The sequence below is a fragment of the Solea solea genome, chromosome 15, assembly GCF_958295425.1.
Source record: "Solea solea chromosome 15, fSolSol10.1, whole genome shotgun sequence".
Taxonomy (NCBI): domain Eukaryota; kingdom Metazoa; phylum Chordata; class Actinopteri; order Pleuronectiformes; family Soleidae; genus Solea; species Solea solea.
This window is the reverse complement of record NC_081148.1, coordinates 23116897-23142383: the sequence shown is the minus strand read 5'-3', so window position 1 is coordinate 23142383 and position 25487 is coordinate 23116897. Positions and strand designations below refer to the sequence as shown.

Here is a 25487-nt window from a genome sequence, read left to right as displayed (position 1 = left end):
CACACACACACACACACACACACACACACACACACACACACACACACACTGATAACGTGAGTAAAAGTACAAATATGTTACCAGAAAATGACTTTGGTAGAAATTGAAGACACTTTTTTTATATATAAAAGTATTTACGTAAAAGTCTAGAAGTTTATTATAACATTTACTGTACACTTAAGTATCAAAAGTCATTTTCTGGTATAAAATGTACTTTCATGTTTAAGGAGTCAACTATTGATTATATATTATTATAGATTATACTACTAATTATATATTATACACATTATACTACTGATTATACAGTGTAGTATTATACATAATACTATTGATTATATATCATATTATTATACTAATAATTATACATTATATTATTATACTACTGATTATATATTATATTATTATACTACTGATTATACATTGTATTATTATACATTATTAGACTTATATTTCAACAGGAAATACCTGAGCGTAAAAGGAACAATGAAGGGCAATATATAAACAATAATAAACTCCAATGACAGCACCTGTCGTGTGAGTGAAAGGTTGTTGAATTTAATTCTCTCTCTCGAGGTTTATATTTGACAGATGTAATAGTTCTTTATACCCGTCGAAGAACCTTTAAAGGGCCAGTACAACTAATAAAACGGTTCTTACAGCTCCTGTCGTGTGAGTGTAAAGTTGTTATGTTGGATTATACTATTGTAACTTAAACAGACTAAGAATGAATAACAATTTTGTCAGTGATTATAATCATGTTTTAGATTCTAAATATGAATTATTACCATCAACTACCTTAAACTTAATAAAAAACTTAATTAAAGGTCAAACAGGACTATTTTATCACTATTTTTCATTGACTGGCCACATGCGGCCCCCTACTTTAAGTACTTCAAGTTATTTCTGCAAGTTTTTTTTAATCAAAGGATTAATTTGGCATCATAAATATGTTTATATTATAAATGATGATTTTTCCGTATCAAGACACACTTTTATTTTGAAATTTTGAGATTAAACAAATAATTAATGTTAATTTCTGCATGTTTTTTCTTTAATAGATTCATTTTTTTATCATAAATACGTGAATATTGTGAACTATTTATCATTCCATATCAAAACATACTTTTATTTAGAAATTTTGAAAAAACATTTAATAATAAAAAAAAACATTTAACTTTAGTCACCTTTAAAAACACTACGATACAATGATAAAATTAATAAATACAAGTTTGCAGAGTGTAAAATAACCATAAACAGATGGTTATTATTTACGTCCGGCCTGAATCTACAGAAAGTTTCTCTGCTTCCTTTTTCAAAGACCAGGGTCATGTGACTCTGCAGATTTGTGGACTGTGTTGACCTGGAGTAACCCTGAGGCTGTGTGGCCCCTCTGAGCACCTGTAATAACCCAAACCTTAGTCAATGTTCAGAGTCCACTAAATGTGCTGTGTCACTCCAGTGTGCACTTTTTTATTTGGCTGCCGACAGCATCTGTTTTTATCTGCTCAGTAGTAAAAATTAAAGATTAAAGTCATGCTGTTTTATTATTTTTGTCTTGCAAAGCCTGTATTGTGTGTTACCAAAGGACTACAGCTCTTTTATTAACTCATTTAAATTGAAATGCTGATTCATATGCATTGTCTCTTTTAAATAAACAAGAATTAAAAAAAATAAAATAAAATAAAAACATGGCTGGAGATCAATTATGTCAACAATATTCTTAGAATGTGTTAGCTGCTTTATCTCACTATTAGACAGACTTTTCTGACCAGAAACTTGACTTTGTGTCACTTTGTGTAAACTGTCTACTCACACACCAAAGTCCACAGAGAGGAAATCATTGATTTCATCACAACAGCAAATAAAATGGGCTGTGTGCTGTGTACTGCCATATTTATGTAGTTGATGACAAAACTCCGTATACGTATAACGCTGTGTCGTATTTGGCCAAAAAGAAAACAAAAAAAACACAACCCCCTCTCATGGTTTATGTCTGTATTTTTTCTTTTTTTTTCTTTCAGTAACTTTTGAAAAAATGTGGGTGAATTTCCAAAAAAATTAAATAAATAAATCAATAAAAATTAAATAAAGTATTTAAAAAGGAAACAAAAAAAGGAGCGTTGTGACAGTGCTGCAGGGCGGGACAAACAGGAGCAGTTTGTGCGTTGTTGTAGTTTAAATAATTGTTGGAAATGTTATTTCAAGGGAATGCAAAATATTACGAGGAAACGCCAAAAGTATTGTGAGGGAACGCAAAAGTATTTCAAGGGGCCGCAAAGTATTGCAAGGGAACACAAAAGTATTTCAAGGGGCCGCAAAGTATTGCAAGGGAACGCCAAAAGTATTATGAGGGAACGCACAAAGTATTGTGAAGGAACGCCAAATATGGCAAGGGATTGCAAAATATTTCCAGGGAACCCAAAATGTATTGGGAGGGAACGCAAATGTTCAGTCTAAAATATTTCCAACCATGACTTTCATTTCATACCACTGAAGGAAGCTTGCGTACCACTGGTGGCACATGTGCCACAGTTTCAGAACCATGGCCACTAGATAAAATAAAATGAGTCAAAATGATGTTGAAGACATCTAAAACGTTAATTCCAGATGGTCAAACGTTAGCTGTTGAATGTTCAAACACAAACTATCTGTGTGGACATCCTCTCTAACTGTCCTGTCACTGTGACGTTACAGTGTCTCTTGTTCGCCATTCGCGGACACAGAGCTGTTTGTCCAGCTGCATCATGTCGACCACAATGTGGAGACTCATTATTGTCCACTTCTCCGCCATTGTCGGTTTTTCCGGCTGTGTCCCGAACAGCGGGGACATCCCAGCCATCGCCAAGTACTTCACCACGAAGGGGAGATACGAGGAGGTGAACCCGCACCTCATCGAGGACATACTCGCGGTCAACAGGTCCGTCCTGCAGCCTCCATTTCCACAATGCCGAGAGATCCATCTGACCGCCATCATACGACACGGCACCAGGTACCCGACCTCCAAGAACGTCAAGAAGATGCAGACGCTCTACGACATCGTCAAGAGCAGCGCCTCGGGCAGAGAGAGCTGGCTGCGTGAGATCCAGAACGAGTGGACCATGTGGTACACGGAGGACATGGACGGCAGACTCGTCCAGAAAGGAGTGAGCGACCACAAGAACCTGGCGGTGAGGCTCTCGAAGCTCTTCCCGTCACTGTTGACCGAGGAGAAGTTGCGAGCCGGACTCATCAAGTTCACCACCAGCTCCAAACACAGGTGTGTCAACAGCACGCTGTCCTTCAAGGCAGGACTGACCGAGCTGTGGGCCATCGAAGGTACGACCACGGTCCACCACGCTGTCTCCACCGGCGTCCATGGACAGGGGTGGTTCAAGGCACTTTGGGGGCCCTCAGGCTGAAGGGACCTGGGGGGGAAGTGGAAGGGATTCCATTTGAGACTAGCTACTGTTAGCAATGCCAGCTAACTGTAGCTATGTTCTACACAGTATTTTGTGAATACAAATTTAAATCAAATGAGTTAATGTGAATTAACTAAGACAGAAGTGAAAGTGTTTTTATTAATGACGCAAGTGGCAGCCATCTTAGAATCCCAATGTTGGGATTCTAGAGATTGCTCCGACTTTTGAAGATCAAAATCCGACTATCGGAACTCGGAAACTCTGTCTTCAAACTACAACTGGAATGCACCATATTCGCCTGAAAGGAATAGTTAAGTGTGGTTTTACTATTAGGCAATAACAAGTAACAATAAAGTGTGCATTTAAGTTTAGTTTGAAGGCAAAGTTTACTTTGCATCAAAGAAGAACAACCTGGTTCTCACAAAACTGTTTTTGTTGTGGATTAGTGGGCCCCATCTCAGCTCGGGGGCCCCAGACAGTTGTCTGCTTTGTTGCCCTGATGCAGCAGTGCCCCTGGCAATAAGCCGTCTCTGTTTTCTCTCTCTCTCTCCACAGACATGGAGTTTGACCACACGGTGAACGACGCTCTGATGAGGTTCTTCGACAGTTGCCCCAGGTTCGTGGAGGAAGTTGATAATAACCCCTCAGCTCTGACAGAGATGGACCGGTTCAAACAGGGACCAGAGATGAGGAGGGTCACGGAGAAGATTGCAGACCGCCTTAGGGTCTCATATGAGAACATCACAGATGGTCAGTGGTGGAGCGAGGATCCAGATCCTTTTTAAAACTGTTGGGCTCAAAACATTAAACTGTGATGATTTGCACCTGGATCAGTAAATAGACATATTATACACATATACACTGTGAAAGTGGTTTTGTTACACTTTAGTATTAAATAATATGCTTGAAGTCTTATATGTCATGTTCCACAGTGAGTTATCTAATGCCCGCCCAACACTAGAGGATAATTGGCCAGATTTTGGTCTCAATCTGGCCTTTCCGACAGATTTTATGGAAAATGATCCTGTAGTGTGAGGGGTTCTGAAGTCACGTTAAATCATGCGGGTTTCTGCGAGATCCCAAATCCCTGGAATGTCCTCCCTGAGGTTGTTTGATTTCACAACACATTAACATTTTAATGTGTCGTTTTCTCCCACAGATATGGCCGAGGCTGCCTTTTATTTGTGCGCATATGAGTTGGCCATCAAAACTGTGAACTCCCCCTGGTGTCGGCTCTTCGATGAGGTTGATGCGCAGGTACAATAGTTCTCCCACCTACTGAATCAAATAGCTGTGGCATTGATTTATATTATAAGTTGTGGACAAGTCACTTGAGTCACTAGAGCTGTTGTGTGTGTGTGTGTGTATCGCAAGTATTTTGCAGTATTGTGATAATATCGTATCGTGACCTATTTTTCTCTATTGTCCCTGTTGTGGGACCACTAAAGGACTATCTTATCTTATCTTATCTTATCTTATCTTAAAGTACATTTGAATGTATTGTCATTTTTGAGATAAAGCATTTTTCACCCTTTTCTGACACTTTACGAAGCAAACAACCAATTAACAAAATAATCAGCAACAATAATCAATAGTGACAATGTTGGTTAGCCATAAACCATTGCATTATAAAGTTAGAGAAAGACATTAGTACTTGTTTTTAGGCATAAGTAGTAGAAAAAGCTTTGGTATCATCCATGTCACAAAGAGTCTTTGGTGTTTTTGTGACTTCCCTCGACTCAGGTGTCGTGAAAAGATACACCCACACTTTTTACCCCCTCCACACCCACAGCAGCAACAATGTACTGTTTCAACAGGTTATGGAATATTCAAATGACCTGAAGCAGTTCTGGAAAAGAGGCTACGGTCATGATATTAACAGCAAGTCGAGCTGCATTCTCTTTCACGATATGTTCAGCCGGCTGGAAAAAGCAGCCAATGAGAACAAGTGAGTAAAAACCCTTAAGGGATAATTCGGGGGTTTTCTGAAATTGGATTTTGTTGTTGCTACTACTACTATACCAAAGTCTATAGAGAAAACAGCAATTTTACATCACAGCACACACAAGTTGTTGACCCACTGCATCCTCCATCAGTAAGTTCAAACTTCATTCTGATTATCTTAGTGACACAAACTTACCAAGGCAGCAGTAGTAGACGATTACTAAATTTATCATTGACTATTTGGATAATCGATGAATTGGTTTGAGTGTTTCTTTTAAAGAATTAAAACAACATCTCAAGACTTTCAGCTTCTTAAATGTGAATATGATCTGCTTTCTTTGCTCCATATGACAAATAAATCATTAAAACTGAATCATTTTGGTTCAAGACACTTGAGAACATCATCACTTTCAGGTTTGAGAAGCACTCTCAACATTTATCGGCATTTTCTGACGTTTTATAGACCAAACGATTACTTATATAAATAAATCGACAGAATAATTGGAAAATAATCGTTACTTGCAGTCCTACTACCCTGTTAACTTAAATACCCTTAGCTTTGCCCTCTCACTCTTGGGTAGAGGTTCTCCAAACTCACTGGATCATTTACTTGAACATTGAGCAGACGCTTTTATCCAAAGCGACTTACAAAAGAGGAATAAGTTGGAGTTGGATCCAAGTGTAGAAGGAGATTGTGCAGGGTAGCGGGTAAAGGTAAGTACTAGGACAGAAGATGCTCTTGGAAGAGCTGGGTTTTCAAGAGATTCTTGAAGATAGACTTGGACGCCCCTGTTCTGGTAGTGCTCGGTAGGTCATTCCACCTACCTGGCGCTACCAGACCTCAGTCCGAGTTAGACCTGAAACCAGTGTGTTGTATGTGTCAGGTCTGGCCAGCAGGTGACTGAAGCTGTGACAGTCCAGATCGGACATGCAGAGACCCTCCTGCCGCTGCTCACCCTGCTAGGCTTCTTCAAGGACAGCGAAGCCCTGACGTCAACCAACTACGCCACTCAGTCCGGACGCTCTTTCCGCACCAGTCTCATGTTGCCCTACGCCGCCAACCTACTCCTGGTGTTGTATGACTGCGGGCAAGGCGACCTGAGACTGCAGCCACTACTCAACGAGAAGGCGGTGACTTTCCCTGGTTTAGGTGACCAGCGGGCCTTGATCCCACTCTATGTGGACGTTAGAAATAACTACAGAGCACTGCTCAATGGCTGTGACTCTGAGACTGAGTGTAAGCTGGCCGATCGTCCTGCTCACGGTTAGGCAGACGAGACGGATTGTGGGAAAGGTGGCGATATATTGGCTTTATTGTGTTTTAAGTTTTTTACCTAATTAATCAAATTTGCACCTATTTGCCTAATACCAAAGAAAAGGTAGTTTTGACTTCCAGGAATGACATTTTAATTTAAATTCCTTGCTAGTTTTTTCCTGTTGTTTCAAAAAATAACACCCGATATTAAACAAATACTTTTGCTGTGTCTAAATATGTTGTCTTCTAGATATAATATGCACTATATATATACATATATGTATATATGTATATATGTATATAAATATATATATATACATATTCAAAGCATTTCAAGGTTTTGTGCTGACTCATATTTAACCACACCCCACCATTGACCTTTTTTAATATTTACATTTAGATTTACTTCCCTGTACTATTGTACAGTATGTCTTACTGTCTTACTCGCACAAGGATAAACTCAAACAGAGAGCTCAGAGTCAACAACTATGTTTACATAGTCCATGGAAAACTGAAATAACAATTCTAATAAAACACTAATTTGGATGACGTCATTCTCCTTTTTTTGGTTTTTAAAATAAACCATAGACATAATGAGAATACATTTGAATGGAATATTCTATTTTGACATAGAAAAATGAATGTGGTTGGCTCAGCAATTTCTACATGAACACACAGTAATGTACGAAGCCCTTCTGGTGACATGGGTGGAAAAAAAAATATTCCGTGGCCACGACTTGTTTAAGGTGTGGGAACAAGATCCCATTCTGTGGCCATGACTTGCTTAAATGCATGGGAACAAGATGATTCAAGTTCCAGATTGATGGGGTGGTGTCATAGGCACCGATTTATATTTTTGCCCGTAGGTGCCCAAATTATATAAATACCATCATATAATTCTGATTATATAGGGGTGGCGTGCTCACTGCTTCTGAACATCTGATTTTACAAAGAATTTGTTTTCTAATTCATGCTATTGATAATGAGGGTGCTGTTCTATTCCGGCGGGTCAGAGGGAGAGAGAAGGTCCTGGGTCAGGAAGGAGCCGCCGCCCGTCTCTCTCTCCTCACTTCAAGTCATTTATGTCAATAGAGGGAAAATGGAATTTGGGCCGAAAGTTTTATTTGCAATATTGGCACGTGACACGGTAGGCACGAATGTCGAGCCAATGAAGCTAAGTGCCATTCCTGTGGAAAAAAAGGTCACTACCAGAATGTACAGAGAATAGAGGAAGAGGAGGAGAAGGTGAGATATGCCATATCGATGACCTGTTGGTGTGGGGCCAGGACCAGGCAGAGCACGACCCTCGACTCCATGCTGTGCTGCAAAGACTGGAAAGAGCAGGCATAACACTAAAAGTGTGAACTCTCAAAAACAGAGGTTGCCTTCCTGGGCCACATAATCACAACCGCAGGCATCCGCCCCGACCCCCGAAAGACTGAGGCTATCTCAAAGATGAAGGAGCCAACAAATGTGAGTGAGTTGAGGAGTTTCCTTTGAATGGTCAACGAGCTGGGAAAGTTCATTCCCCAGCTGGCAGAAAAACATAAGACACTTCGTGATCTTCTCTCAAAGAAAAACTGCTGGGTTTGGGACGTGGACCAGGTTACAGCGCTCAAGCTGTGCGCTGAAAGACGCACGGCTTGTAATACCATCAAGATGAGGAACGATATGCTAGCCAGGCTACACGAAGGACACCTAGGTGTGGTGAAGTGCAAAGCTTGTGCTCGTCAGAGTGTGTGGTGGCCTGGACTCAGCCAACAGGTGACTGACATGGTGCTCAACTGCAGGACATGTATACAGGAGCGACATAATCACAAAGAGGCACTGATGCCATCAGCATGCCCCGAAAGACCATGGCAAAAGCTGGGGGCCGACCTGTTCATCCTGGGGAGCAAAACCTACCTGCTTGTTGTGGATTACTTCTCCAGGTATGTTGAGGTGGCACAATTATCTCACACCAGATCCACTGATGTAATTGTGCACTTCAAGTTCATTTTTGCCCGCCATGGCATCCTGATATCAGATAACGGACCACAGTTTTCTGATCAAGCTTTCATCACCTTTGAAGTTTCCTGTGGCTTCTGGCACATCACCAGCAGCTCGAGATTTCCACAGAGCAATGGTGAAGCTGAACGGGCGGTCCAGACCGTGAAAAACCTCCTGAAAAAGGCAGAGGATCCCTATCTGTCTCTACTCCCTTACAGGGCCACACCTCTTCAGAGTGGTTACAGCCTGGCGCAGCTCCTCACCTTTGTGCAAAAGGTAAGACAAGTTCAACTGCACCCCTGGCAGGTTGTACTCAATTCCCATGTAAGTCGCTTTGGATAAAAGCATCTGCTAAATGAAATGTAATGTAATGTAACATGGACAATCTTTTTTTCTTGTTTTACAGCCTGAAACTCACTTTTTTATCTTTTGAATGGCTATAAACTGCAAAAAAAATTTAAATCTGTACTAGTGTAATTGACTTGAATTTAGTGTATTGATCTAATCACACAATTGTTTTAACTTATTTACCTATTAAGGCTAAAGATACTATAAGCAGCTGTAAAATTGCTATCACAGCCATTGTTCGATTGAGTGTTAAGCGACACATTTACTGGAGGCTGTGCACAGAGGACTGCATCGGTGCTCTTGAATTCCTCCCACGTTCCATTGGAGCTCGGAAGTCGGAACTGGGAGTGACATTATCTACAAGTTCACCGGGTTCTAGTTAAGATATCGGAAACGCAAACCGTACCTCAAGCTAGCCGTCGTTAGCAGTACCAGTCAATAACAGCGCTCTCCGTGTTATTTTGTGTTGTGTAGCAACATGTATGTTAAAAATTAAATATGTGTACGACTGATTCACTGTGAACGACACAGTACTGTTAACGCATAAAGTTGTAGTGTTTGTATGGTGGCAGACATTTTGAATTCCTAAGTTCCAACTACACACCATTAAAGACTACATGTTTTCATTCAATATTGGACATTTTAAGGCCCATTTATAATCTACGACAGAGCCCTTTGTATTTTTTTGTGTTCATTTTGAGGTTAAGTCATGGTGGACATACGGAAATATTTAAAATGACACCCGTCATCGATCTCTCTCATCAGCAACGCCAACAAATAATATTCCTTATTAACGGGACGACTTAGATTCAGTGGTCTTACTTTCCACCGCCGCAAAATCCACTATTTAGGATTAATTCAATAAAAATATAAAAATTTAGTATAAATTGTCCTTTTAAGTCCTTTAAAGTTACCTTAAAAGAATTTCACATTAGCGACAACTGACAGGAAGTTTAAGAACTGGTTTTATGTTTTAGCATAAGTTGTAAGTGATGGATATTTTTATTGTTTTGTTCAATTTGACTAGTAATAACTGAATTGTGGAGACCTGTAATTACATATCCATGAAGCTATTGAATGTGGAAACCACTTCTCACTGAAACACACAGTGCTTCCCTTTAACCGCCGTGTTCACCCACTCTACTGTGGGTGTTTAACCCAGCTGAATATCATGTGAAGTGTCAGTCTGCCATTTATGCTTCGTCACTAACTAGCTTAAAACTAGCTTAAAAAGTTACCGTCAGAGCGATTTAGCTCGCTAGTGCGGGGCAGTGATTTTTTTATTAATGGGTTTATAACGCTTATAGGTTTCGGACCGGTACACTGGACCGAGTTGGTGGTGACGTTGCTCGGTAAACTGCACCACACAGCTCGGTTCAGCTCGGCTTAACCCGGGGAAAAGCTGTCCTGCGAAGGCGAACATTCTGTGCTCCAGTATCCGACAAAAAAACGACAAAAAACGCCGATGTCGGTTTCAGCCTGATCCAGTCCTTTTACGCTGAGTATGGACTAGTATCCGGTAAATTATGCAGATTTGTGGAGGTCGGAGGAGGAGGAGAAGGCGGAGGAGGAGGAGGAGGAGGGAGGCCGGGCCAGCGGAATGCTACGTGTCTTGAAAGTGTCTCATAAAAACCCTCCGTCTGCCTGTGCTACGAGCACCGCAGCCGAAAGTTTGGAGCCCCGAACCGCAGCAGCGTGAAGCAGGACTCGTTCCCCTCCGTTACCCCCTCAGCACCAAGGCCCGTGTGTGTGTGTGTGTGTGTCTGCGGATTTATACGAAATGTCCGGCGTGAAAAAGCTTCGTACGGTAAGCAGACAGTGAAGATAGAGGCGTAGCGATAAGTGTCAAAGGTGGCAGCGTTTACACGACCGGCGATGTGGACAAAACTGCTGTGTCGCTAATGTCTTTTTCATGACTGTAATTTCATTGACTCTGGTTAAACAGTGATGAATGTAGTGATTCACACATAAGTACATTCAGATGCTTGCATTATTTCCAATTAAATTCACCCTTGTTTGGGTTCATTTGTACTGAACCATGATTTTATGAAACATTAGTCTAGCTATTATTTTTTTTGGGGGGGGTTTGTACAACTATTCTAACCCTTGTACATTTTTTAGCACTCAACAACAAATTATTATTTTCCCATTACTCATTAATAGCAACTATGGCTGAAATTAACAATTGTTTATTGTAAAATCTGACAATTTTTCATGCAAATTACCTAACTTCACAGGTACATATCACTGGCTTGCTAAGTTGTACTATTGTAACAGTACATAAAGCAGAAAAGACTCTTGTTATGTACTATTATAACAGCAATTAAAGCAGAAAGGACTCTTATTTTGTACTATTATAACATTATAACAGAACATAAAGCAGAAAAGACTCTTATGTTGTACTATTATAACATAACAACAGAACAAACAGCAGAAAGGACTCTTATGATGTAACGACCATCAGCTCAAGTTGATTTTTTGAAAAGTAAACACAGCAGCGACCCTCCTTGCTCTTCAATGTCAGCCCCTTTTAACCATTTAACTCTCGTTTTTTGTTCTCTTTCAAGCCTCTTTTTATTGTAGCTGTCTTCACTGAATAGGCTGCTCATTGTAGTAATTAATGTTGCTAAACACATCAACATGTGCCATATACAGATATACTTTACAGTAGAAGAAAATGTATTTATGGGAGGCAATAAGACCAGTAAGTTGGAATGGTAATAATGCATTTAATTTGAGTGTTAAGTTGTAGTCTTTAGAAAAGTAAAACTTTAAACCTGTCAAAGTTGTAATTTCTGTCCACTTTTATGCCTCTTTTATTTACTGTGTCACTCGCTGTAACGGTTGCCTTCACTGTGAATAGGCTGCTTGTTGTACTTACGTCTCCATGTCTACTTATTTAATGGGTCATTCATAACATAGTAGTGTGCCTTGTGTGGCGGGGTTGATGTCGGGCAGAAAGAAGAAGCCAGTGTGAGACGGCTGGCTGACTCAGCGATTTGCCTACTGAACATCCACTCACTTGATGAGGTATAATATGTACTTACTTAAGTGGCTGGGTAAGGTCTTCTGCTGCTGTAGCACATCTCCATGTTGTCGTGTTTTCAGGTCCTTCTCCTCTGACCCCTGGTGTCAACAGGGCATTTTCATTCAGAGAACTGCTGCTCACTGGAGATATTTCTCTTTTTCAGACCATTCTTCATGAACTTTAGAGAAGGCTGTACATGATATTCTTAGTAGATGAACAGTTTTTGAAATACTCAATCAAGCCGGTCTAGAAACCAAGTCCATGCCACATTCAAAGTCATCTTTATTCTCCATTCTGATGCTCGCCTTGGACCTCGGCAGGACACCTTGACCATGTCTACGTGCCGAAATGCATTGTCAAAAAATTGAATTCATGTAAAAATCACAATTCCTGCTCTTGATTCAAAACTTAGTAGGCCCTCAAATTAGCAGCCCTGTTTACTGAATCAACTTTGAATGAAAAAGGCTTTTGAATCGGACACCAATTTTTATTTGATCCGAATCACAAGCAGTAGAATAGGTGCAGCTAATGATTGCTACTGTAATTTCACCAATTATCATCTTAAGTGGTTGATAGTAACAATGATGTCTGGTGCAGGGAAAAAAAGATATTCATCTCTGCAGGATCGTTGCTTTAAATCCGTTATATACCTCTCTCTCTCTCTCTCTCTCTCTCTCTCTCTCTCTCGCTTTCGCTCTTTTTTTTTACTGTATCAGTGGTTCCTTTCGTTTGTGAATAGGCTGCTTGTTGTACTTATGTCTCCATGTCTACTCACTCACATGGTCATTCATAACATAGGTGGCCTTGTGCGACGGGTTGAGCGGGTGTGGGGGGGAGAAAGAAGAAACCGGCATGTCCATGTGGGCCCCGTTATATTTGGGCTGACAATAATAAGGTCCAAAAATGGGTTTATTCATGGTGTCCATGGTGGCCCCACCTGTGTTTGCCCACTTCAAGCCTATGTCAACTAAGTACCCTAAGTGGGTACAAGGTGGGCATGGGGCAAGAGGGCAAACAATGCAGGTCCCATATGGTTGTAGTAACATGGGTCGGGCCACCATGGAAACCATGGACAAACCCTCTTGGGACCCTGATTGTAAGCCCACTTGGAAACCTCACAAACCTAGCGATATGTTTGCACCTGGAACTCGATTCTCAGAGGTGACATTATTATCCAATTCCGACTTCCGATGTAAATGGAATTCACCATTAGTCTGAGCTGAGTACTTCACTTTGGCACAGTTAAATATATGTATTGTGGTACAGTTTTGATATAGCTGTCAGGCTGCGTCATTCTCCGTTTACACATATCCTCTATCCCAGTTTGCTTTATCGTCACCCATTCTTTGACGTTGTTTTTGTAGTTAATAATAGACGGCGCTTTTGTCATTGGCTAGTTATGTAAATGCCACCAAACAGGTTAGACGTGAGTGGAACCCCAGAGTTTTTTGAGACTGCAGACAATTCAATGCACGTCACTGATATGACACGTAAAACAGAATACACCGAGTATCTGTGGATATTTATGACTCAACAACAAGACCGAAAATACGTTAATAAGTTTTTTTGTTGCGTTACAAAGTGATTCATTTAAACAGGATTACAGTTGGGGCCTCTTAAATTATTAGCTGTTATTTGAGCCATACTGCTGGTCAGCACTGCCTCTCAGGAATTTCACAATACTCCTCATCCTCATAGTTTTGTATTATCTGGTGTGATTTCCTGAGAGAGAGAGAGAGAGAGGATGTAGGCAGAAGTGAGAGCAAGTGGGAAGAGTTACACAAGTTTTTTCAGTCAATTTCTTACACAGGAATTCAGCAAACAGAGCTTTCCAACATGTGAGGAAAGTGAGGAAAATTCAAAATTGGGGCGAGATTTATTGTAGTTGAAGTAGTTTGGCAGTTTTGAAGGAGGGAGGATTGAACGAAGAAGGTGTGCTTGGAATAACAGTCACACCAACATAGTGTGGGTGTGCTCATGCACACAATGCAGTGCGTGCCACGAGTATGTTTGGATAACCTGACCAGTCTTACCACTGGATGTCACTAACACTTACATAGTGGACCTTTAACATGTATATTAGTTTGTAAGTCTTGTCAACTTGCATTGGCTGACTGATTTATTTTTATTTTTTTCATCCAAACATTGTTTTTTAAGTTTTTCGATGACCTGTTTCATATATTTAATATTTAGTTTAAACATGTATACGTGTACGTTGGAGAGACAGACCATTAAGTTAAGTAATTCTTATACTATTTGTTGTCATTAAACACTTGGCTGTAAAAACGGCCGCAGTAAAACTCGTATCAGTCGACCTCTAATGTATAGATTGGTATATAAACCCAGCAAGTTTATGGAAGTTTTTGTCCACAGTGGAAGTAAAGTCATAAAGTAAAACTTTATGTGGTAATTTTCCCTCACCCCTTGACTGAAACACACCCTCTATGTGTGAGACGTGTCACAGAGCCATCACATTTTACAGTCACCGCATTGCAAATTTTGAAGAAGTGAAGCCACTGAATCGATGCAGGGAAGTATAGTGGGAGTGGGTGCAGAGGGCAATTCTGTGGGCACAACACTGCCACATCATCACTGGGCTGCAGGCACTACACTGGACACATTGTCCACAGTCAGTCCTCTCCCTCCCTTCATCCCTTCCATGTCCCCCGCCCCTCCCTCCCCTCCAGATGTCAATACAGCCCCATTCATTCTCGGGCCACATAGTCGCTTTGAGCAGGACATGTAGAACCAGTTGTGCTACGTGGGGCATTGCTATGTAAAGTGTCATGATGTGTCACATTGCAGGATACAGTAACGTGTCCTATCAGAGTGATAGTTCAGGTTTTGTTGGCGCGTGGTTCCCGGCCCCGCCTGAGGCTTGGATGTTCTCCATCACACAAGGAAAAACAAATGCTTGCTTAAGTCTATGATATCATAATATGTTAACCACGTCATCTCACCAATAGGAAGCGTTTTCTGACTGGAATTGGTAGTTTGTAAACGCACCAAAGCCCAGATTAAAAATCTGCATTTTTAGCTCATGGGGGATACAAAGCTGCTGGTTTACTCGTGCCTTCTTTGGCAAGTTTGTGTCGGTTAGAAAATGTATCAAATGATTTTAAACACAGTCACAGTCACACGTTTCCAGTCAGAAAAGACTGTCTAACGGTGAGATTAAGTGGCGATTGTATAAGCTTAACATGGCATAGGTTTGAGCCATGAGTTGTTCATGGTATCACGTCCGGCAGCCACGTTTCAAGCAATCTGTATTGACTTTAATTACCCTCAACCACTTCAGTTTGTTCCAACCGTCTGCATTTCTCTTACAGGATTTCAACAGGTCGACGAATGTGGTGTACCAGGCCCACCATGTCAGTCGGAGCAAGAGGGGTCAGGTTGTGGGCACCAGGAGTGGATTCAGAGGCTGCACTATCTGGCTCACTGGTACGTCTTTATGTTGTTACATGATTTCTAGGGCTGCAACTGACAATTCCTTTCATAACTGATTAATCTGTGGATTCTTTTCTTGATTGGTCTGTAAAATGTCAGAAAAGTTTGTCGAAATGGTAGTGTTCTTAAATGTCTTGTTTTGTCCACAAACCAAAATGATTCAGCTTTAATCTTTCCTTTGTTATATAGAGCAAAGAAATCAGAAAATTCTCACACAGTCTCAGTATATGCTGATGACACTATTATAAATATGCATCACTATGTAATAGAATATTCACATTTTGGAAGCTGAAAAATCAGATAAACTTGTTTCAATTGCGGCTCTGATGATATCCACCTTCACGACATCCACCTTCGACCCAGTGTGATGCTCATGCTGTATGTTTTATCACATTTTCCCCCCATCAGGTCTGTCTGGTGCAGGGAAAACCACCATCAGTTTTGCCCTGGAAGAGTATCTCGTGTCCAAAGCCATCCCTTGCTACTCACTGGACGGGGACAACATTCGCCACGGCCTGAACAAGAACCTGGGCTTCACGGACGAAGACCGCGAGGAGAATATCCGCCGCGTCGCAGAGGTGGCCAAACTGTTCGCAGACGCTGGGCTCGTTTGCATCACCAGTTTCATCTCGCCCTTTGCCAAGGTCAGAAAACATCAGTGGTTAGTTAGATAGTTAATGTAATGGAACAGTGGCGTTTGGCTCAGTTTTGGCCCTAAAATAAACAAAAAATTCTCATGAAGGTGAGAATGAGACATCCTGAGACATCTGTAAACCGGTTGTTTTGAGAGCCCTAAAAATGACGCCCTCGCGTTTCCGAGTACACCGATATGCAATTTAGTGACGTTTTGTGTGCTTGAAATGATGCTATGTAATTAAAAAATCATTTTAAGAATGAAAAGGAAAAAGATTGTGTTGGGAAAGTCCTCTTTCTGTGTGGATAAGGTCTAAAAATTGTATTTAAGTGAAATGGTTCTCCTCCACAGGATCGTGAAGAGGCGAGAAAGGTCCACGCGAGTGCAGGCCTGCCCTTTTTCGAGGTGTTTGTCCACGCTCCCCTCGATGTGTGCGAGTCCAGGGACGTAAAAGGTCTTTACAAGAAGGCTCGCGCCGGAGAGATTAAAGGTGTGTGCGATAACTATTGTCCGTCCAATAAACTGTCGTTTATGTTGTGGATTTCATCAGTGAGATGGAATTTCACTTGTTGTGAGGTTTCAGTGACTGGACATTTCATGTTTTTCAGGATTCACTGGTATAGACTCAGACTACGAGCGTCCCGAGGGATCGGAGCTGGTGCTGAAAACCGGAGAGCTCACGGTGAACGAATGCCTCCAGCAAGTGCTGGAGCTCCTCAAGGACCAGGTGGGTCAGACAGATGTTCCGGATGACTGGAAAGAGAAAAGAGAGTCACAAACATTTGAACACAGCAGAACAAATAATCAAAGACACATGGACACGTCAGGAGAGCCATTGTGAGAGTTTGTGTACCCGTGAAGCGTAAACAGCTTTCAGACGCTTTAAACGCCATGTACACATTGTCTACTATGTACAGAGGCGTCTTTTCGTAAAGCTGAGTTATTTGTAGTCAAGGAGGGGCCACGGTGACTCTCTGATCTCAAACCAAACAGTGGTTTAGATTAAACACGCAGAAGATCCTGGAATCTTTTATTTTAAGTCCTGATGTGAAGGAGACAGTTTAGTAAACAGCGGTCAGAGCCAGAGAACATCATCACGTCATCATCGTGTTTGGTTGCTTACAACAGGGGTGGAGGATCATCAGGGGAAAGTAACTTTCTTCCGATCTTTGTGGCTCGGATTTCGTAAGACGTCAGAAAATTCAGTAGGATGACACGGCGAAAATTTAGCTAACCTTTTAGACGTTATGCCACAGGGAGTATAAAGTGCTTAAATAAATAGACAAAATAAACAGAAATGAACTGTTAACGCTTACAAACTTGTACCACCAATTGGTACACAAGCTCCCTCTGGTGGTGCTACTTAGCCTCAGCTAGCGGTTATGGTGTTCCGCCTTGAGTTTGACTGCACTGTCCGCAAATTCCCATCATGCATCTGTCAATGCAAGGAGTTTGAGAAGTTGGTGAGCTCTTCTCTACAACGTAATTGACCCAAAATAAAAAAGCCAGACAGTAACAGACGCACATGTATCTGAAAGCAGCTGTTGTTAGGAGAAGAAATTCTGTTTTTTTTTTTCTCAGCAGCAGTAGCTGAGTGTCTAATAATCTCAAAATCATACACCGACTTGTGTTTGAGAGAATTTAAGTAAAACCCCCGTCAGTCTGCGTAACAGACTGTGCAATTCCTTTCTTTCCAAGGAATTGCACAAGTGACACGCTTCGTCACCAGTTTGTGTCAGATTACATTCAAGTTATGACGTGAACGTAATGGCGAGTCATGACAGGAAGATCACTCACTCATGAGTGTTTGTCAGGCAGAAATAAAGTGCTTAAATGACAAATATTGAACTTACTGTAAGCCGGCCCACGCTCTGTGAACCAGGAGCTCAGCAGAGTTATGTCAGCGTAAGGATGACGTAAAGAGAGACCAGTTCCAGGAACTGCTTTTGTCTCTGAGAGCAAGTCAAGCCAGACTGTGTCACCTTAGGCTTCAGCGGAGTTGAAGAACGTGTTCCAAATCGAGTGGAGTGGTCCAACATTTAAGTCGTGCCAATATGTGTCCTCCTGAGATAATTGGCGGTATTAAAAAATATGTCGAATGATGCATTGTAATGTAAACAGAGTGTAGTTAGTGTGGTATGTGGAGGAAAGGAAGAGGAATTAGTCTCTCTCTCTCTCCCCCTCTCCCTCCCCCTCCCCCTCTCTGGAGGCCTCATATCTTTTCATCACCACTCCCATCTGAGCTGTCTTGTCTTTTAGCAGTCGCCCGTTTACATCTGATGTAACTGGTAAATGTTTTTATAGTGAACTGTAGTAAAAACAAATTAAGTAACTGATAGTACATAAAGACAAGGTTCTGTTTTTTTTAAGTACATGACAGGTGGGTTTTCAGGAGTTATTGAAAGGCCTCTGGAATTGCTTTATTTGAAGCACGTTCAGTCGCCTTTAGCTAATTCCGGACGCTACCTTGACCTGGATAATGAAGAATGCTCTCAGACATGTTGAGTGTGTGAGATATATCATTCTCATGGAGACCCATACTTGGTCCCTAATGAGGCAGAACCTCATTTTCTGAGGAACTGTTTAGGGCTAACTGTTTAAGGTTACGGTGAGGGGGATGATGCTTGTTGAGTCTGTTCCAAATGAATGGAAGTCAAATAAGACAACTCAGACTTATGTGAGGACCAAAACATTGAAAAACCAAAAGGAAGTGAGGACATTTTGGCTGCTTTTCATATTCAGTCACACCTCAAAAGAACTGTTCAAGGGTTTAAGGTAAGTTAAGATTAAGGCCATGGTCCTCAAAACCACCATTTGTGCTGCAATTCGTACTTGATTGATAAGAGAACATCTGTAATACTTCTTTTTATGGACATACCAAAAATAACCTGTTATCCAGCTTCTGTAACATGAAGAGTTGCCACTTGTTCTCATCACCCGTGACAGTCACAACTGCTTATTTCCTCATTTTTCTCTCTTGTCTAAACAAAAAGATAACCTGGGAGTCGTCCGGCTTCCTTTTAACACTTCTTTTACCATTTCTTTCTTGTCGTGCTCAGAGCATCGTACCACAGGAGATCACGGAGGAGGTGACTGAACTCTTTGTTCCCGAGAACAAGCTCGAGCTCGCTGTGGCTGACGCAAACACGCTCCCCACCATCAGCATCACCAAGGTAACCCCACCACTCCAGAATATAGGCTTCTGTTTTTTTATCCCACAGCAAATCGAAGAGGAGGGGGGGGGAGGGGGGGTCGATACTGAACATGGCAGTGAGAGAAGCTCATGATGAGCCCATAAACATCCCGTGTACTAATGAACTGCACTGTCTTCTTCCCTGGGCGCCAATAAAAGCCCACCATGCAAACACACACACACACACTCACACTCACACTGGTGTCTTATCAAATCAGCCTCCAGTCTGTGAGGATTTCTACCAAAGGTAGAATGCCACTATACCTCCTTGTTGCCCACAGAGCAACAGCTGTCTTTCGATTCGGTTACCTGCTTTCCCACCATTACTAGATAACCATTGCTCGGGTTTCGGGGCAGTATTTCTGCAGAAAAGACCGATAATACTGTATGCGTCTTGCGCAACGATAAAGAACAAGATATACAATATTGACACTCCTATGATCATAAAAATGTCAACAGCGATATCTTGTTCAAACAGCGTAGTGGCATATTTGTTTGAAGCTGTTGATTCTCTCAACCGTCCAGGATTCTGGTTTCCACATTGTTTTATTCTTGGTCCACAGCTGGATCTACAGTGGGTGCAGGTCCTGGCTGAGGGCTGGGCGAGTCCCCTCAAGGGTTTCATGAGGGAAAGGGAGTTCCTCCAGGTCCTTCACTTCAACAACCTGCTGGACGGTAAGAGTCCACTCCACTGTCCGCTGTCACGTTTAAATCCATATTTTACTCCTCGTCCTTACCACTTAGGGCTGAGTCATACCTCTCTGGTGTGGTGTTGTGTCCACAGAGATGAACATGTACTGCTCCATTCAGTCTATCATTACGTGCATGTGCACTCGTGGTGCTTTCCATTTATATTAGATGTCTAAAGTCTGGGTTTGTGGCTTTCAGAGTAACTGACATGTAGAACTAGGAACGTGTACATTCTGACTTCTGACTACAGCTGGAATGCACCTTTTTAATTATTTCTTTTTGGAAAAAAGTTCCAACTTTAGAGGTAAAGAGAGGTAAAATCATTCCTGTATCACCCAAACACTTGGTGTGATTGTTTCGCCCGATTGTTATTTTGCTGTAAACAACATTTCTGGAGGTCTCAGGCCTGGATGAATGGGAGGGTTGCGTCGGGAAGAGTCAAAGTCTTAACTCTCGCCGCGTCCTCTTCTGTCCCAGGCGGAGCCATCAACTTGTCTGTTCCCATCGTGCTGCCCGTGACCGCTGAGGTCAAGCAGGAGCTGGACGGCTGTGCAGCTGTAGCTCTGGAGTACCAGGGCTCGCGCGTGGCTATTCTCAGGAACCCGGAGTTTTACCCACACTGCAAGGAGGAGCGCTGTGCCCGACAGTGGGGCACCACCTGTCCGCAGCACCCTCACATCAAGGTAACGGCACAGGTTTTACGCCAGTTCTGAAATAGTTTGGGGATCAAACCCCGTTCCTCTGTTTGACGGACAGCCTGCATTTCCACTGAGCACAGCCCATATCTGATATTTTCTGTCCTCGTTGCAGATGATTATGGAGAGAGGTGATTGGCTGGTGGGTGGCGACCTGCAGGTGCTGGAGCGAATCAAGTGGAACGACGGGCTTGACCAGTATCGCCTCACTCCGAGGGAGCTAAAGCAGAAGTTCAAAGACATGAAAGCAGGTGAGAAAGTCGGATTATTGCTCGTAAAATTACACAACTACTCAAAGTCTGTAGCAGGTTTGATTGTAATAGTATTTAGCGCTTGACTGTTTTTCTTTCAGAGGAACTTGACCAAAGACCAGATGAAAAAATAAGAATGGTAAATTTGAAGCTGCATGACGAGTTTTGCTGTTGTGTGGTTTCCTATAGTGTTTGTTGTTTTTTTAGTCCAAGCATGTTAATGTGACGGGCCTCCGGGCTCCGGGCTCCGGGCTCCAGGCTCGCAGTGTTGAACGTTCTCCGACAAAACACACAAAACCACATGAAGAAAAAAATGTCAGTGAGCGTCTGTTTATTCCCCCCGAGCCGCCTGCGTCCCACACCCACGAGCATTTGTTCCCTAAAGCTGCTGCTGCTGCTGCCGCCACTGTAGTTGAATGCATGTTAAATAATGCAGCAAACTGACAGATCTCACTGATGTTTCCTCAGGGCTCGCTGACAACTTTTCCATAGGTTTTTTTTACAGATAGAGTTAGATGACATGACAGAACACATGTTAATACTTTTAATTCTGTCAGGAAATCACTCATTAATGTAGAGTATTATTATAAATCCCTATAAATCAACAATTTACAATGTTTGTAATGTCTAATTTCCGACATATTTCCAGGTAATAACGGTGTACTAATGTTGTAATAAATAATAATATTATACTGTTTCCACAGAATCAGTGTAAAACATGAAAACTAGTATTTACGATGTTGTTAAGTAGACTTTTATCCTCCCTTTATGTTGCACACACAGGCTTTACTTTGAAGGAAATAATGACTTCTTACCTGGAAACTGTGTGTAAAAACTATTAATCATCTACCAGAGCTGCAATGATTCATATGTTAATCAATTAAACTAAATTAATCTTCAACTGTCAACTCTGTGTTCTTAAATGTGAAAATGTTCTCATGTCTTGCTCCATATCACACAGAAATCAACTGAATTTCAGACCAATAATTACTTAATTAAATATTTAAAATTATTACCTGTAATGTCAGGTTTTTAGCGAAAGAAATCCAAGAATAAATAGATGATTACATGTAAAAGGAAGGCGGTTTAATGCAACATTAACAGATGCCAAGTGGTTAAAACCTTTGAAACCGCTCAAAATATAAATGTTCATTGTCTGAAGTTATCTATAAATGCAAGGCATGTCTGTCTGACTTTTAATCAAATAAGTTTCCAAGGGTTTGCTTGACAGGCTTCAAACTTGGCGCGTTGCGTGGTGCAGTCACCAGTGTGTCAAGGGCCGACTTTGATGTCGTTTCGATAAGAAATGAGACAGATATAGCTCAACACTGATGCCAGATCTGTAAAAGGCATGACGTTTGCTGTGACGACTAAATCCTTCCCACATGTTAATCACTGCATGCACGTCAACATGCTGTTCTAACATTCTCCGCTTCTTCTTCTTCTTCTTCTTCTTCTTCTTCTTCTTCTTCGCCACAGATGCCATATTTGCATTCCAGCTGCGAAACCCGGTGCACAACGGCCACGCTCTGCTGATGCAGGACACCAAGCGCCGCCTGCTGGATCGAGGCTACAAGAACCCCGTGCTCCTGCTGCACCCGCTCGGCGGCTGGACCAAGGACGACGACGTGCCGCTGGACTGGCGGATGAAGCAGCACGACGCCGTCCTGGAGGAGGGCGTCCTGGACCCGGCGTCCACCATCGTTGCCATCTTCCCCTCGCCGATGATGTATGCCGGACCTACAGAGGTGAGTGTGAGGGGAACGTTTACAACCATCACCTGTGGTGAATTATGTGTGTGAATTAATGGAGCATTAATTGGTTGAGAGTTTCCTTGAGGAGAGGCGAAAGAATATGAGGTTGTTTTTTTGTAATTATAGAAGAAAAAAATACAATGAGAGTGCCGAAATAGCTCAGTTGGGAGAGCGTCAGACTGAAGATCTGAATGTCCCTGGTTCAATCCCGGGTTTCGGCATTTACGAGGGGGTTCTCTTTGGCCGAGTGGAAAGGGAACTTGGCTTGTAACTGGAGGGTTGCTGGTTTGACTCCTCACAAGGTCAAAAAAATAAAGGATTGGAGCTTGACTGATGAAGGACTACTTTATTTAAGATGGCAGTAATGCAGCATCATGGTTACAAGTTGCCGGGGACAGCTTCTCGTGATATGTGTGTTTGACTGACTGTTCTGCTGTACTTCCATCATGGTCCGGTTTGGTACAGTACAGTAACAGTGTGGGCCAACAAACGAGCGGTCTAGCTGGATTTTTACTCTGGTACCTCATGGGAAGGGTGCCAAAAAATGGAGCTGTAGAGGCCGTTCAAACTCGATGAAAACAAGGCTTTAATCTGCATGTTTTCCCCCTTTTCTCAACAGGTCCAGTGGCACTGCAGAGCCAGGATGATCGCTGGAGCAAACTTCTACATCGTGGGCCGGGACCCTGCTGGTATGCCTCACCCAGAGACGAAACAGGACCTGTATGAACCCACTCATGGAGGCAAAGTCCTCACCATGGCCCCGGGCCTCACCTCTGTGGAGATCATCCCCTTCAGGGTAGCCGCCTACAACAAGGATAAGAAGGCGATGGACTTTTACGACAAAGAGCGGTGAGTGATGATGTAAATGAGGCGTACACATGGTAGGTTTGCAGAACATTTGGGGTGAAAATCCGAAAATCCTGGTGCAGCTTCACATGAGATTCTCATAAACACGTTTGTCGACCTAAATCTTTTCACCCAAAATATGAACCTCGTGAAAATATGAACCATCTGTGACCTTAATCCTTTGCCCTAATGACACAGTTTGTAATATGAATCTCAAAATTCTTTTTTATTATGCGGTTGTTATGTGGTTTAAGAGATGTCTAGAACCAGCGGAACCTCAAATGTGTGTCTAGTTAACCTTTGGAGAAAAAAACGGCAAAATAATCATATTTTTGCCGTTTTTTTCAAAATATATACAAAATGAATCTATTCATCAAAAGAAACATACAGAAATAACTCATTATAACTTGTTATTAAGTGGTGGGCCGCATGTGGTTTGAGACCTCTGAGCTAGAGACACAGATGCTCCGTCTCAATGAAAACGCGTTTGCCATCAGGAGAACACGAGGAAAAACAGATTTTAGCCACATAACAAAAAGGTTCACCTAATCTAGAGAAGATATAGTCTCCTATACCAAAGCACATAGAGAAAACCAACATTTTTAACCTGTGGGAATCCAGGAGCTGCTGGTCTGTTGCTGCCTCGTGTGGTCAATTTGTGTCACTGAGGTTAATCTGAACAAAGACTTTCAAACTCCTAAATCACAAAATAACACATTTAAACTCACTGATGGAGGCAGCAGTGGATGAAAAACCCCTCATTGTAAAATCGCTGATTTTCTCTATGGTTTGGTGCAGGGAGTGAGTCGTGTAGAAAGTGTCACAAACCTCGATTTCCAGTCCGAAAATGGTTGTTAAATTATGTTTAGTAGTTTTCCAAAGCACCACAACAACATGTGACCCTTCTCTCTTCATCCCGCCTTGTCTCGCAGACACGCCGAGTTCGAATTCATCTCTGGAACCAAGATGAGGAACATGGCCCGGAGCGGAACGAACCCTCCCGAAGGCTTCATGGCCCCCAAAGCCTGGAAGGTGTTGGTGGAATACTACAGTTCTCTACAAAAGGACCAATAATAATAATCCTAACCTGTCAGTAAACAAAACAATATGGTTAGTTTTTAAAAGGGGATTTATTAGACATTACATTATCCTAAACTAAATGAAATGTTTATGTAGAGTGGAGAATTTAGATTGATATGAATAAATAAATAATAATGATAATAATAATAATAATGAATGATAATGAATTCTGTCTGGGATGGGTATCTTCCCTTAAAGCATTACATTTGTACACTGCTTTAAATCTACGTGATTTTATAACCCGATTGTATTTTTATATGATTATTAACTTAAAAATATATATATGTATGTATTTTAATAAATAACTTGAGATTCTTTTTTTTTTATTTTATTTTTAGTTGAGGTTTTAGGAAAACTCATCCCAAGGAAACTTAAATCAAATAACATAAACACGCAGAAGTGAAGGAGCGCGTGTGGAAGAGTTACACGGAAGTTTTAAAACATGCTCTCACGGGTGTGGACGTTAACAAGCTCATCGCGGTTAACATTTCATGTCACTGTGTGAAAAGATGCGACACAGAACTTTGTTTGTACATAGGAAATATGAAATAAGTGCCTTTCTCTCTCAAAAATGTCAACGGTTTACACAAATGAGGAAATTGTTGAATGTCTCCGTCGTGGAAGGTTTTGTTTTGCCCTGAAAAAGTGCCTCAGATTTCACATTCATGTCGTGTTTTAAAGGTGGGGTGTGTGTGCATTGATGTAGAAAAGAAGTCTTAGGATAATAAAGTTGGAAATGTTAGTTATAAATCATTGTTTTTACTGTCCTCATTTTTATCTTTTCTCTACTGGTTGTGAAACATAACCGCGGTCTGTACAGGGTGCACAGTGATCAAAGTCAGGGGTTAAAGGTTGCAGTGTGACGCTCTGAGGGCTCTGCTAAGGCAAAAGTGCAATGCTGCCCTCTGCTGGCGGTAAGTGGTCACAAAAAA

At 41.7% G+C, this 25487-nt stretch overlaps 2 protein-coding genes and 1 non-coding gene across 3 annotated transcripts; all 3 read left to right on the top strand.

The window, feature by feature from the left end:
- Positions 1-2607: 2607 nt before the first annotated feature.
- On the top strand, positions 2608-7146 carry minpp1a (multiple inositol-polyphosphate phosphatase 1a). The gene is made up of 5 exons (XM_058652443.1): positions 2608-3315; positions 3954-4148; positions 4558-4655; positions 5216-5346; positions 6227-7146. Exons 1-5 carry the CDS (start codon positions 2745-2747, stop codon positions 6609-6611), a joined length of 1380 nt encoding a protein of 459 aa, XP_058508426.1. The 5' UTR covers positions 2608-2744; the 3' UTR covers positions 6612-7146.
- Positions 7147-10544: 3398 nt separating this feature from the next.
- Positions 10545-25305, top strand: LOC131474410 (bifunctional 3'-phosphoadenosine 5'-phosphosulfate synthase 2-like). Its single transcript, XM_058652249.1, has 12 exons — positions 10545-10741; positions 15292-15406; positions 15821-16056; positions 16398-16536; positions 16655-16773; positions 19106-19219; positions 19803-19914; positions 20407-20612; positions 20740-20875; positions 22355-22623; positions 23249-23478; positions 24408-25305. Exons 1-12 carry the CDS (start codon positions 10715-10717, stop codon positions 24547-24549), a joined length of 1845 nt encoding a protein of 614 aa, XP_058508232.1. The 5' UTR covers positions 10545-10714; the 3' UTR covers positions 24550-25305.
- trnaf-gaa (transfer RNA phenylalanine (anticodon GAA)) lies at positions 22778-22850 on the top strand. The gene has a single exon. It is a non-coding gene; the product is annotated as a tRNA-Phe (tRNA).
- Positions 25306-25487: the final 182 nt, after the last annotated feature.